General features: G+C 41.1%; 2 protein-coding genes across 2 annotated transcripts; both read left to right on the top strand.

Moving 5' to 3' along the window:
- Positions 1 to 329: 329 nt before the first annotated feature.
- On the top strand, positions 330 to 4352 carry LOC109122992 (uncharacterized). The gene is made up of 4 exons (XM_059738876.1): positions 330 to 442; positions 542 to 920; positions 3096 to 3232; positions 3368 to 4352. The coding sequence occupies exons 1-4, from the start codon at positions 330 to 332 to the stop codon at positions 4350 to 4352; spliced, it is 1614 nt and encodes a 537-aa protein (XP_059594859.1).
- Positions 4353 to 9413: 5061 nt separating this feature from the next.
- LOC104880003 (extensin) lies at positions 9414 to 10994 on the top strand. The gene is made up of 3 exons (XM_010654983.1): positions 9414 to 9711; positions 10570 to 10715; positions 10839 to 10994. The coding sequence occupies exons 1-3, from the start codon at positions 9414 to 9416 to the stop codon at positions 10992 to 10994; spliced, it is 600 nt and encodes a 199-aa protein (XP_010653285.1).
- The last annotated feature ends 2663 nt before the right edge of the window (positions 10995 to 13657 follow it).

The raw sequence follows: 13657 nt of genomic DNA, 5'->3' as shown, positions 1-13657 counted from the left end.
GGGCACCTCAGTACATGCAACCCGACCAAGCACCTCCACAAGCATTAAATCTGGAACAAGCCATTGTGAATCTTAGCAAGGTTGTAGGAGATTTTGTTGGAGACCAAAAATCCATTAAAGCTCAGCTCAGTAAAAAAATTGACAGTCTTGACAAAAAGATGGATGAGAGGCAAAATGATCTATCTCAAAAGATAGATAATCTCCAGTACTCAATCTCTAGGCTTACCAACCTCAACACAGTGCAAGATAAGGGAAGGTTTCCTTCTCAACCTCATCAAAATCCAAAAGCTATCCATGAAGTGGAGGCTGAAGAAGGAGAATCTTCACAGATGAGGGAAGTAAAAGAAATGATCACTCTAAGGAGTGGTAAGGAGGTTGATCTGCCAACAACCAAGCCAGAGCAAGAAACAGAGAAGGAATTAGAGGATGAGAAGAGGGAGGAGTCCAAAGGAAAGAGACCAAGGAACAACACGAAGAAGGAGGACCATGATCTTACTATAAATGAAGGACCGGAGATGACCATTGTCAAAGAAGATATGAGAAAAAACCACATGTCTCCACCTTTTCCCCAAGCTTTACATGGGAAAAAGGGAATCAACAACGCATCAGAAATTCTTGAAGTGTTGAGGCAAGTGAAAGTTCATATCCCATTGCTAGATATGATTAAACAAGTTCCAACTTATGAAAAATTATTGAAGGACTTATGCACTATAAAAAGAGGGTTGAATGTGAGCAAGAAAGCCTTCTTGATTGAGCAAGTGAGTTCCATTATACAGTGCAAGTCCCCAAAAAAATACAAAGATCCGGGCTACCCTACCATCTCGGTGACGATTGGAAGGGTGCCAGTGGAAAGAGCTTTGTTGGACTTGGGAGCAAGTGTAAACCTACTACCATACTCTGTCTATGAGCAATTGGGATTGGGAGAGTTGAAACCAACATCAATCACTCTATCTCTAACAGATAGATCTATGAAAATTCCAAGAGGTATAATTGAAGATGTCCTAGTCCAAATTGACAAATTCTACTACCTAGTGGATTTTGTTGTCTTGGATATGGATCCAAGTGCAAAAAGAACCAACTGTGTCCCTATTATACTTGGGAGACCATTCCTAGCTACATCAAATGCCATTATCAATTGTAAAAATGGAATGATGCAACTCTCTTTTGTCAATCTGACAATGGAACTCAACATCTTCTACTTATGCAAGAAACAATTCCATCCGAAAGAAGAAGAAGGACCAGAAGAAGTGTGTATGATTGACAACCTAGTGGAGGAGTATTGTGATAAGAAAATGCTAGAAGAATTCAACGAGAGTCTTGGAGATCTTGATGAAGGGTCACTTGAACCCTCAGAATTGCTTGCTAGTTTTTACCTTTTGAAGGGGCGGGAAGAAATTCTACCTCTATTCAATGGGGTGGGGACGTAAGAAACCATTAAGGAGGAGACCCCAAAGCTTATTCTGAAGCCATTACCCGCTGAGTTGAAATATGCATACCTGGAGGAGAACAAGCAGAGCCCTGTTGTTATTTCTTCATCTCTTACCATTACTCATGAGGATTCTCTAGTGGAAGTCCTCAGGAGATGTAAGAAGGCGATGGAGTGGAAAATATCTGATCTAAAGGGCACCAACCCTTTAGTCTGTACTCATCATATATATATGGAAGAAGAAGCTAAGCCAATTTGTCTACCCCAAAGAAGATTGAACCCTCATTTTCAAGAGGTGGTGCGAGCTGAGGTGCTTAGGCTACTTCAGGCCGGTATTATCTACCCCATATCAAATAGCCCATGGGTGAGTCCTACACAGGTCATGCCAAAGAAATTAGGGATCATTATGGTGCAAAATGATAAGGGAGAAGAAGTTTCTACACACCTCACTTTAGGTTGGAGGGTGTGTATTGACTACAGAAAGCTGAATGTTGTAACAAGAAAGGACCACTTTCCATTGCCATTTATGGATTAAGTACTTGAGAGAGTCTCGGGCCATCCTTTCTATTGTTTTTTAGATGGCTACTCTGGGTATTTTCAAATTGAAATTGTTGTTGAAGACCAGGAGAAGACCACCTTTACATGCCCATTCGGAACTTATGCCTACAGAAGAATGCCTTTTGTCTTATGCAATGCACTCGCAACATTCCAAAGATGCATGTTGAGCATTTTTAGCGATATGGTGGAGCGTATTATGGAAGTCTTTATGGACGATATCAGCATATACGGAAGCACATTTGATGAATGCTTAGCTAACTTGGAATCTATTCTTAGCCGATGCATTGAAAAGGACCTGGTGCTTAACTGGGAGAAATGACATTTTATGGTACACCAAGGAATTGTCCTTGGACATATCATCTCCAAGAAAGGCATTGAGGTGGACAAAGCAAAGGTAGACCTTATTGTCAAGCTGCCATCTCCTACTACTGTCAAAGGAGTGAGGCAATTCCTTGGCCATGCTGGGTTCTACAGGAGGTTCATCAAAGATTTCTCTAAACTCACCAAACCTCTATGTGAACTGTTGGTAAAGGATGCAAAATTAGAGTGGGATGATAGACGTCAACAAATTTTTGAAGAATTGAAGCAATTTTTAACGACTGCTCCAATAGTGAGGGCACCTAACTAGCAATTACCCTTTGAAGTGATGTGTGACACCAGTGACTTTGCTATAGGAGTCGTCCTTGGGCAAAGAGAAGAAGAAAAGCCCTATGTGATCCACTATGCAAGCAAAACTTTGAACGAGGCACAAAGAAACTATACAACCACAGAAAAAGAGTTGTTGGCTGTAGTCTTTGCCTTAGACAAATTTCGAGCTTACTTGGTGGAGTCTTTCATTGTGGTTTTCACTGACCACTCGGCTTTGAAATATCTGCTGACCAAGTAGGATGCAAAAGCGAGGTTGATCAGATGGATCCTACTGCTTCAAGAATTCAATCTTCAAATCAAAGACAAGAGAGGAGTTGAAAATGTGGTAGGCGATCATCTTTTGAGGCTGACCATCGCACATAATTCCCATTGTTTGCCAATCAATGATGATTTTCCAGAGGAGTCACTTATGCTAAAAGAAATCGCTCCTTGGTATGCCCATATCACTAACTATTTAGTTACCGGAGAATTGCCAAGTGAGTGGGAAGCTCAAGACAAGAAGCAGTTCTTTGCAAAAATTCATGCTTATTATTGGGAAGAGCCATTCTTATTCAAATATTGTGCAGACCAAATAATTTGGAAGTGTGTCCCTGAAACAGAGCAACAAGGGATCCTCAGTCATTGCCACGAAAGCATATGTGGAGGCCACTTTGCTTCACAGAAGACAACTATGAAAGTATTGCAATCGGGTTTCTATTGGTCCTCACTTTTCAAAGATGTTCACACCAGGTGCAGGAGTTGTGAAAGATGCCAAAAACTTGGGAAGCTGACAAAAAGAAACATGATGCCTTTGAACCTCATTTTAATCGTTGATCTTTTCGATGTCTGGGGCATTGACTTCATGGGACCTTTTCCTATATCCTTTGGCTACTCCTACATCTTGGTGGGGGTGGATTATGTCTCTAAATGGGTCGAAGCAATACCGTGCAAATACAATGATCATAGAATTGTTCTCAAATTTCTGAAGGAGAACATTTTCTTGAGATTCGGGGTACCCAAAGCCATTATCAGTGATGAGGGTGCTCATTTTTGTAACAAACCATTTGAAACTCTCTTAGCCAAGTATGGAGTAAAGCATAAGGTAGCTACACCTTACCACCCTCAGACTCTTGGCCAAGTTGAGTTAGCAAACAGGGAGATCAAGAACATACTGATGAAGGTGGTCAATGCAAGCAGAAAAGATTGGTCTATTAAACTCCATGATTCATTGTGGGCTTACAGAACAGCTTATAGGACCATTCTTGGAATGTCGCCTTACCGCCTTGTTTATGGCAAAGCTTGTCATCTCCCCGTGGAAGTAGAATACAAAGCTTGGTGGAAAATCAAGAAGCTTAGCATGGACTTGAACAAAGCCGGCATGAAAAGGTTCTTAGACCTTAATGAGATGGAGGAATTGAGAAATGACGCCTACAATAATTCAAATATTGCAAAGCAGAGATTGAAGAGGTGGCGTGATCAGTTAATCTCCCGCAAACTTTTCCAAAAAGGACAAAGAGTCTTGCTGTATGACTCCAGGCTCCACATCTTTCCGAGAAAGCAGAAATCAAGGTGGATAGGTCTGTTTATTATTCACCAAGTATATTCAAATGGAGTAGTGGAACTACTCAATCCTAACGGCATCGAGAGCTTTAAAGTCAATGGCCAACATCTCAAGTCCTTCATGGAGCAATTTTCTCGATATAAGGAGGAAATCACCCTCCTTGAACCACATCAAGCTTGAAAAGAGAACGGGTTAGATGGACTTAGTATGTCGAAAGACTACTAAAGTCCATATTTTTTGTCTGTCCTAGTTTTTTGCTTTACTGTTGATTAAAAGTTTCATTGATTAATTTCTTGTTTTAAATTTGATCTTTTTGTTTTAATTTTAATTTAAAGTGATTTAATTTATCTTTTGATGATCAATTGCAGGTGGATTACAAAATAGATGGAAATATCTATGCAAATTCTTCAGGCGGAGGAAATCTTTGAAAGAAAAAAACAAAGCATATTTCGCAAATCCAATTCCAACTTGTGAAAATTTCTCAAATCCCAATTACCCTGCAAAAAACTTGCGAAAAATTTTGCAAGTCAGTTTATCTTGCGAACGCTTTGCAAAATTTTCGCAACTCAAAATAGTCGTGCGAATCCCTTGTGAATCCCAATAGTCGTGTGAATTCCAAAAGTCACCTGTTCAACTGCTATTTAAAGGCAACTAGCCCTATTTTTATTTCTTATTCCTATCTCTGCCCTGCGAAAACTCTCCATCACCTTGCGAAGCTCAAGTGACCCGAGGCCAACCTTTCAAAGAGGCGACCTACACTTCTTGATTCCATTTCGGCCATGGCGGGCATTAGAGGAGGCCACACCGACCCCTCAGTTTCTCTTGAGCAGAGGCTAAGAGCCTCCCCTCCTTTGGATTCATCTCAGGCCCCCGTGCCCCAGATCATACCTTCATCCGAGGGAGGAGTGCCCTCTAGCCCTCTTCAGCAGAGATATGCGACGCGGAGGCCACCGAGGTCTCCACCCCCTGAGCCATCAGTATGCAAAGTTCCACCCAAGAGAGCCAGGACCTTAGGCCCTGGAGAGCCTTTTAGGCATCCAAAGCCTGAGCTGAGAGCCCTTATAGATTCTTAGATACCTTTCGGCCTTGGTCCGGAAGCCATCATCAAGAGGCTTATGGTTATTGTGCCACCCATTGAGGGAAATTATAATTGCAGAGCCCAACCTTTTCATTCTAAGCTTTACTTCGATATAGAGGTCTTGCGACAGCAGCCAGAGCTTCTGGATTCATTCAGTCTACTTCAGAGGTACCATCTGGAGCACCTTATGACCCCTAGGGAGTTTCTCTATCCTAGAGTAGCCATGGATTTCTATCAAACCATGACTACTCGAGACGTCCCGAGCCCTACTGCCATCCATTTCATCATTGATGGACGCCAGGGTATTGATTACTACTCAAAACATGCTATTTTGTAGCTTGTAATTAGCTCTTTTAAACACCATTGAGTAGTAATTATTACCTTTTAACCCAATTAGCATGTTAGGAGCCCTTGCAATCGTTTTTAACAATTGTGTTAAGTTTTGGTGCTTTTTGATAGCTTTATGCTCACCAAAGCAATTTAAGAATGAGGGAGAGCTATTTATAGTTCAGGGCAAAGCTTTTGAAAGCTTAAATTTATGAAGAAATCAAGCTATGGAGCCTCATAATCCTTTGCCTTAATCGTTCAAAGTTTACAAGGGAGAAACAATGGAGAAGAAGAAAACAGGGGATGAAAACAGGGGACACAGCTGCAGTCTTTTAGTGCACTTTTGGAGCACTTCCCGAAGTCCAATTTTTACGTTCTACATACCATTTCAAAGCTCAGAAAGTCAAGAATCCAACGATTCAAACCATGTATGATTTGGAGCTGAAATGAGGAAGATATGGACTTCGGAAGACAACTGCATCAAGCTGAGGGACAATTTCGCACACCACTGTTTAAGGTGCGAAATCCTCAGTCCACTGTGCGACAATTTCGCACACCTCAAACCAACATGCGAAATTGGAACTCAGCGTGCGAAAATTGGATATTTTTGCCGACTCTTTTTTCTTCTGATATTTTTGTGTTTAAATTTCCATTTTCTCCTTGTATTCAACCAACCATGTAATTCCTTAGCTAGGAAGTATCCAAGGAAGGGTAAAACTACCTTCCTATATAAATTCTCTTGTAATCACTGAAATCATATCTTTTCGGGGAGCTTTCTCGAGGAGACGAATGTAAATTAGTTACTTAGTGAAATACAGAGATCTCTTTTGTTTTCTTTTTCTCTCTTCTATTTTCTCATTTTCTTAGTAGCCAAACATCCTTGGAGGATGAAATCCCCAAGGATGAGAGGCTAAAACCTTTTAGTTTCTTGAAGTAATGGATGCCATGTGAAGCTCCCGTGTCAGGATGGAGATTTCCAAGCCAGGAATGTAAGTAGCTGAGCACCATAAATGTTTTCATTCAAAGTAAAGCTTTTAATCCCTCTGACTTGCTTTGAATGGCCAATACTTGATAAGCTTTTGGTCTCAGTGGATTCTTATTGTTAGATCCACTGACGTTCGTTAGTTATCTCCTACGAGCCATTGTATTGCAAGTCGAGGAGATGACCTATATCATTAAAAGGGCATTTATGAGGTTCAACTACCCTTTTTGTAAGTTTTCAAGGACTAAAACTCAGTTGTTAAACTCATACCGGTTCGGGAAGTAAGCATCACCTTAGTTGCTTCCCCAACGCGAGGTGAAAAGTCCCAAAATCTCCATTTTTACATGGTGAGTTAAGCATAGCTATCCAAAGCTTTGAGAAACTTCTTTTTCCATCTTTTATCCTATTTTCATGTTAGTTTAGTTTACAACACCTTCATCTTTTTATGTTTTCATCTTAACCTAATTTTTATTAAGAAAAGTTCACTCCATCCTCTGAACTTCACTAGTTAAAGTAAAAACCCTTCCCAGTGTTCGATCCTAGAGCCACTATACTATAGTAGCTTTGCTACTTTAGTGTAAGGACCTTAGGTATAAATTTTGGAGGTCATGGAGAATCAACCAGAGGATCAACATTCACAACACGGGCAGGGAAATGATCCGAACTTGTATAGGTCCATGAGGGACAGGATGCACCCTCCGAGGATGAGTGCACCATCTTGCATCATTCCTCCTACAGAGCAACCCTATGGCAACACGTACAACTCTAGCTGGAGGAACCACCCAAACTTTGCATGGAAACCAAGGCCAAACCCATATCAGTCACCAGCCCAATCAAGCCAACAGAGTCAAGGTAAATCCTCAGTTGAGCAAGCACTCGTAAGCCTTAGCAAGGTTATGGGTGACTTTGTGAGCGAGCAAAAATCCATCAACTCTCAACTAAATCAGAAGATTGACAACGTAGAGAGTACATTGAACAAGAAGATAGATGGGATGCATAATGAGTTGTCTCAGAAAATTGACAACATCCAATATTCCATCTCAAGGCTCACAAATTTGAACACTGTCAATGAGAAAGGGAAGTTTCCCTCTCAGCCTCACCAAAATCCTAAGGGGATACATGAAGTGGAATCCAAAGATGAGGATTCTTCAAAGGTGAGGGACGTGCAAGCTATTATCACTTTGAGAAGTGGTAAGGAAGTGCATCAGCTGGAGCATGATCAGAGGAAAGCCAAAGAAGACAAGGCTGATAGAAAATAAGAAAAGAAGAAAGAACAAAAGGGAAAGGAAGTTCAGATGAAAGAAAGCATCATTCCAAGCATGGATGAGGAACCTCAAATTCTTTTAAAGGAAGAAATGATGAAGAATCACATCCCTCCACCTTTCCCCCAAGCTTTGTATGGCACCATCATACAAAGCAAGTCTCAAGGGAGGGATGCAAACTTCATATGGGATCCGGGCAAGCTAAATCCGGATCCAATTTTTTTTATGGACTTAGTCTTTCTAAAGACTAGCTAGTCCATATCTTTTTATTTTTATTTTTAAACTTGTTTTAATTTTGATTTCTTGCTTTAATTTTATTTTGGTTTGATTTAACTTAGTTTTTTTTTTATGATCTTGCTATGGGGGCTGTTTTGGGACAAAGAGTCTTGCTTTATGACTCTAAGCTTTATCTTTTACTGAAAAAAAATTGAAATCCAGATGGACGGGTCCTTTCATAATTCATGAAGTGCATCCCAACGGAGTGGTGGAAATATTCAATCCCACAGGCAATCAAACCTTCAAAGTCAATGGCCATCGTCTCAAGCCATTCTTAGAGCCTTACAGTACAGACAAGGAGGAGATCAATCTCCTTGAACCACCACAAATCTGAGGGAAAGCAGGGTATCATGGGCTAAAGAAGTCCATGAATTTTTTGTTATAGTTTTATAGTTATATTAGTATTTTTATTTCTTTATATTTTAATTTTCTCCTAATCTTAGTTTATATTGTCTTAATTCAAGTTAATTTTGATAATAAATTTCAGAAAAAAATCATGAAAGATGGGGAGAGCTCGTCAAAAGCAGCCAAGGGGAGAAAAACCAAGGAAACAGAGCACCCAATTTCAAGGTGCCAAATTTTCGCACACCTGATTTCAAGGTGCGAAAATTTCGCACACCTCAATACCAAGGTGCGAAATCCTTGGGCCAAAGGAAGCAATTTTCGCACACCCCAATTTCAAGGTGCGAAACCAATTCCAAGGTGCGAAATCCGTTTTCAAGGTGCGAATTTCCAAAAATCCAATTTCGCACACCACTGTGTAAGGTGCGAAAATTTTCGCACTGTGCGAAATCCCCTCCTGGCACACGAGTGCCATTTTCGCACACCTCAAGCTAATTTTCGCACTGTACGAAACAGTGTGCGAAAATTTCGCACACCACTGTTCAAGGTGCGAAAATTTCGCACACCTCATTTCAAGGTGCGAATTCCACTGTCCAAAGGGGGCCATTTTCGCACACCTAAATCCAAGGTGCGAAATTTCCAGTCCAAGGTGCGAAAATTTTGCACGGTAAAATTTTCAGCTCTAAAAATTTTAAACTGACTTTTAAATTAAAATTTTACCCCCGAAATTGTGCCTAACGTCCAAAAATGACTTTTCGGTTGCCTTGGAAAATTTTAAAACATCAGAAACCTCTTAAACCTCATTCCTATATAAACCCTTGAGGTCCAGAAGCTCAACAGTCTCCCCCGCGCGCAACCTGAAAAACCTCTGGAATCCCGAACGGTCATCTACCTCCATTTCAGCCATGGCGAAGACCAGAGGAGGCCTTTCCGGCTCCCCATCCTCACCGACACCTCGACCACATCGAGCCGCCATGGGAGCCGCACCCTCGCCACCTGTTCAGGCCCCGGCCATTCCCCCATCTGAGGGGGAAGCCCCTTCTCAGCGTCGATACCCCACCAGGAGGCCACCCACGGACCCTGTGCCACCCGCCGACCGAGCTCAGAGACCTGCTCCTCGACCCCCTGCCAAGAGAACCAAGTTCTCGGGTCCTGGAGAGTCATCCCATGCGCCTCAGGCAGAGCCGCCTACAGAGGAGCCTCGGATTCCTGTAGAGATTACCCCCGAGACCATTATCAGGCGTCCCATGATAGCTGGACCACCGATTGAGGGTAACCTGGATTGCAGAGATAGATCATTCCACTCCGAGACCTATTTTGATATAGAGGCCCTCAGACAGCAGCCAGAGCTCAGAGATTCATTCCGACTGCTGCAGAGGTATCACATGGAGTCTTTTCTCACTCCTAGGCAATTCTACTATCCCAGAGTAGTTTTAGATTTTTTTCAATCTATGACTACTCGAGGCCTCCGCAATCCTACTCTCATCCAATTTACCATAGACGGACGCCAGGGTGCCATTGGAGCTCGCCACATTGCTGAGGCCCTCCATATACCTTATGAGCCCGTGTTTCAGGCAGACTTCAGAGAGTGGTCCTCATTCTCTCAAAGCGACATGGTCCGCATTTTGTCCAGGGGGACTTCTACAGCCTCGGTATTGACCAAGAGAGAGCTTCCATCTGGGATGCTCCTCATTGATGTGCTCCTGCGTGCCAACCTATTCCCCCTTCAGCATAAAGTTCAGAGGAGTGGAGCTATACTTGAGGCATTATTCAGGATTTCTGAGGGCTATTTCTTCGGCCCTCATCATTTGATTATGACTTCTCTTCTTCATTTTGAAGAAAAAGTCCATCAGAAGAAGCTTCAGAGGGCAGATGGCATCCCATTACTATTTCCGAGGCTCCTCTGCCAGATTTTAGAGCACCTGGGCTATCCTAAAGAGCCCCGTCTTGAGAGGCGCCGCCATTGCAGAGAGGATTTCTCTCTCGGAAAATGGCATCACTTGGTATCCTACTTTGCACCTCAGGCAGCCCCAGCTGTGCCTGCACCTCCAGAGCTACCCCAAGATGAGCAGATGCCTCAGGCCCAGCAGGATGAGATTCTCACAGAGACCACACCTCCTGCCCCTGCAGCACACACCTCTGTGCATATGCCTGAGGCTATACATCCTTCTTCTCCTCTCACTCAGGCTGCTCCACCAGTCGTACCAGCTACCCCAGCACCTCCTCCTTCATCTGAGCCTACTGTCACCGTTTCTCTTGCGGAATTTAGAGGCTTAGTGCGTTCATTGCAGACACTGAGCACTGCTCACGATTCTATTATCCACCAGATGGCCACTATTCGTGCACACCAGGATCAGATCATTGCTACTCAAGCTCAGCATACCACGATCCTTCATCAGATTCAGCAGCATCTGAGTATGCAGACTCCTCTTGAGCATGATAGATCTGCACCATCTGAGCCTTTAGTGCCAGATGAGGAGAGCTTGCCAGCTGAGCAGCCCATACCAGAGGAGGAGATCAGAGCAGAGCCATCACATGACCTCACTCATATCTGATCTTTTTATGTTTTACTTTATATATTAGACTTGTAAATCCCATCTTTTGCATGTGTTATAAATTGGGATTGGAAATATTACTTGAAATCATACATTGTATATTCCTTTTACAAGTAATATATATATATATATATATATATATATATATATATATATATATCCTTTTTGATTATATTCCCTTTTCTCATTACTCTTTTGTCTTTGGAACATGTGGTTTAAGGTATTCCATACCTCCTTTACACTCAAACTTTGTCTCACTCAGGAGGTACCACTTCCTCCCTTTATTTTTAATCACTTTTGAAACATTGAGGACAATGTTCAACTTGGTTGGGGGGAGAGTTGAGAAAGGAAGTTTTGTCATTAATATTAAGTCATTTTGGTATTTTAGTTGATTTTTCTTTAAAATTTAAAAGTTTTTGGAAGTTTTTTGAATCATTCTCTTTGGTTGTTAAAGATAATTTCTCAAAATAAAATAGGATAAGTCGAGTTTTAACTTAATTATTTAAGTCTTAGAGTTTGTTTTATGCTTTCAAAGTTGATAATCTATTGAAGCCTCTTTGATTTTGAACTTTCTTCTTCCATTTCGAGCTTTACACACACTGTGCACATTAGATCCCGGATATAAGATGTAAAACTTTCTCACTTTCTAAGCTTAGGAAAATTTTGACTAGATTGATTACTTAACCTCTCTTTAATAGTGTTGGGACACCTCATAAAGACCAATGAGTCTTTGAAAAAAAAAAAAAAAAGAAAAAAAAAGAATAAGCTTCTATTCTTTCCTTGAAACCTAAGCATGATCCGAAGGGGTGGCGAAAGCCTTTAAAACCCGATGCCCTAAACCTTGAATGGTTGGGAGTCATCGATCCTCTGCTTGCTACATAGGTGAATTGGTTAAGATTAGTGAGTAAAAAGAATTGTGAATAAGAAGGTGCGTTCCTAACCTATTAAGAGTTGATTAATTTTGCCAATTTTCGAGAAAAGCTTAGGTTGGAGGGTGAGGATAGTTGTACATACTATATCCGGAAGCTAATTTCATTAACACTTAGCTTATTATGGAAGAGTTTGATTTGAAACCTCGAGAGTATAGATTCTTTTGATACTTAATTGCATAATCTCCACTCTTTGTACTTTTTGTTTAAGTTTAAGCTTTGATAAATCCTATTGCATTTTGAATCTTCATATCTTTAGTTCACCAGGTGAGATGTGTTTGGATATCAGTCATGCCACTCAATTATTTTTTGGAATGAATTGCATGACCTCTTTTATATATATTATTACGTTTGCTTAGTTTTTCTCTCCTTAATTGCTAAGGGACTAGCAATATGTCGGTTGGGGGGAGTGATTACTACTCAAAACATGCTATTTTGTAGCTTGTAATTAGCTCTTTTAAACACCATTGAGTAGTAATTATTACCTTTTAACCCAATTAGCATGTTAGGAGCCCTTGCAATCGTTTCTAACAATTGTGTTAAGTTTTGGTGCTTTTTGATAGCTTTATGCTCACCAAAGCAATTTAAGAATGAGGGAGAGCTATTTATAGTTCAGGGCAAAGCTTTTGAAAGCTTAAATTTATGAAGAAATCAAGCTATGGAGCCTCATAATCCTTTGCCTTAATCGTTCAAAGTTTACAAGGGAGAAACAATGGAGAAGAAGAAAACAGGGGATGAAAATAGGGGACACAGCTGCAGTCTTTTAGTGCACTTTTGGAGCACTTCCCGAAGTCCAATTTTTACGTTATACATACCATTTCAAAGCTCAGAAAGTCAAGAATCCAACGATTCAAACCATGTATGATTTGGAGCTGAAATGAGGAAGATATGGACTTCGGAAGACAACTGCATCAAGCTGAGGGACAATTTCGCACACCACTGTTTAAGGTGCGAAATCCTCAGTCCACTGTGCGACAATTTCGCACACCTCAAACCAACATGCGAAATTGGAACTCAGCGTGCGAAAATTGGATATTTTTGCCGACTCTTTTTTCTTCTGATATTTTTGTGTTTAAATTTCCATTTTCTCCTTGTATTCAACCAACCATGTAATTCCTTAGCTAGGAAATATCCAAGGAAGGGTAAAACTACCTTCCTATATAAATTCTCTTGTAATCACTGAAATCATATCTTTTCGGGGAGCTTTCTCGAGGAGACGAATGTAAATTAGTTACTTAGTGAAATACAGAGATCTCTTTTGTTTTCTTTTTCTCTCTTCTATTTTCTCATTTTCTTAGTAGCCAAACATCCTTGGAGGATGAAATCCCCAAGGATGAGAGGCTAAAACCTTTTAGTTTCTTGAAGTAATGGATGCCATGTGAAGCTCCCGTGTCAGGATGGAGATTTCCAAGCCAGGAATGTAAGTAGCTGAGCACCATAAATGTTTTCATTCAAAGTAAAGCTTTTAATCCCTCTGACTTGCTTTGAATGGCCAATACTTGATAAGCTTTTGGTCTCAGTGGATTCTTATTGTTAGATCCACTGACGTTCGTTAGTTATCTCCTACGAGCCATTGTATTGCAAGTCGAGGAGATGACCTATATCATTAAAAGGGCATTTATGAGGTTCAACTACCCTTTTTGTAAGTTTTCAAGGACTAAAACTCAGTTGTTAAACTCATACCGGTTCGGGAAGTAAGCATCACCTTAGTTGCTTCCCCAACGCGAGGTGAAA

Source organism: Vitis vinifera, chromosome 8, assembly GCF_030704535.1.
Source record: "Vitis vinifera cultivar Pinot Noir 40024 chromosome 8, ASM3070453v1".
In the NCBI taxonomy this organism is placed as follows: Eukaryota; Viridiplantae; Streptophyta; class Magnoliopsida; order Vitales; family Vitaceae; genus Vitis; species Vitis vinifera.
This window is presented reverse-complemented; position numbering and strand designations above follow the sequence as displayed.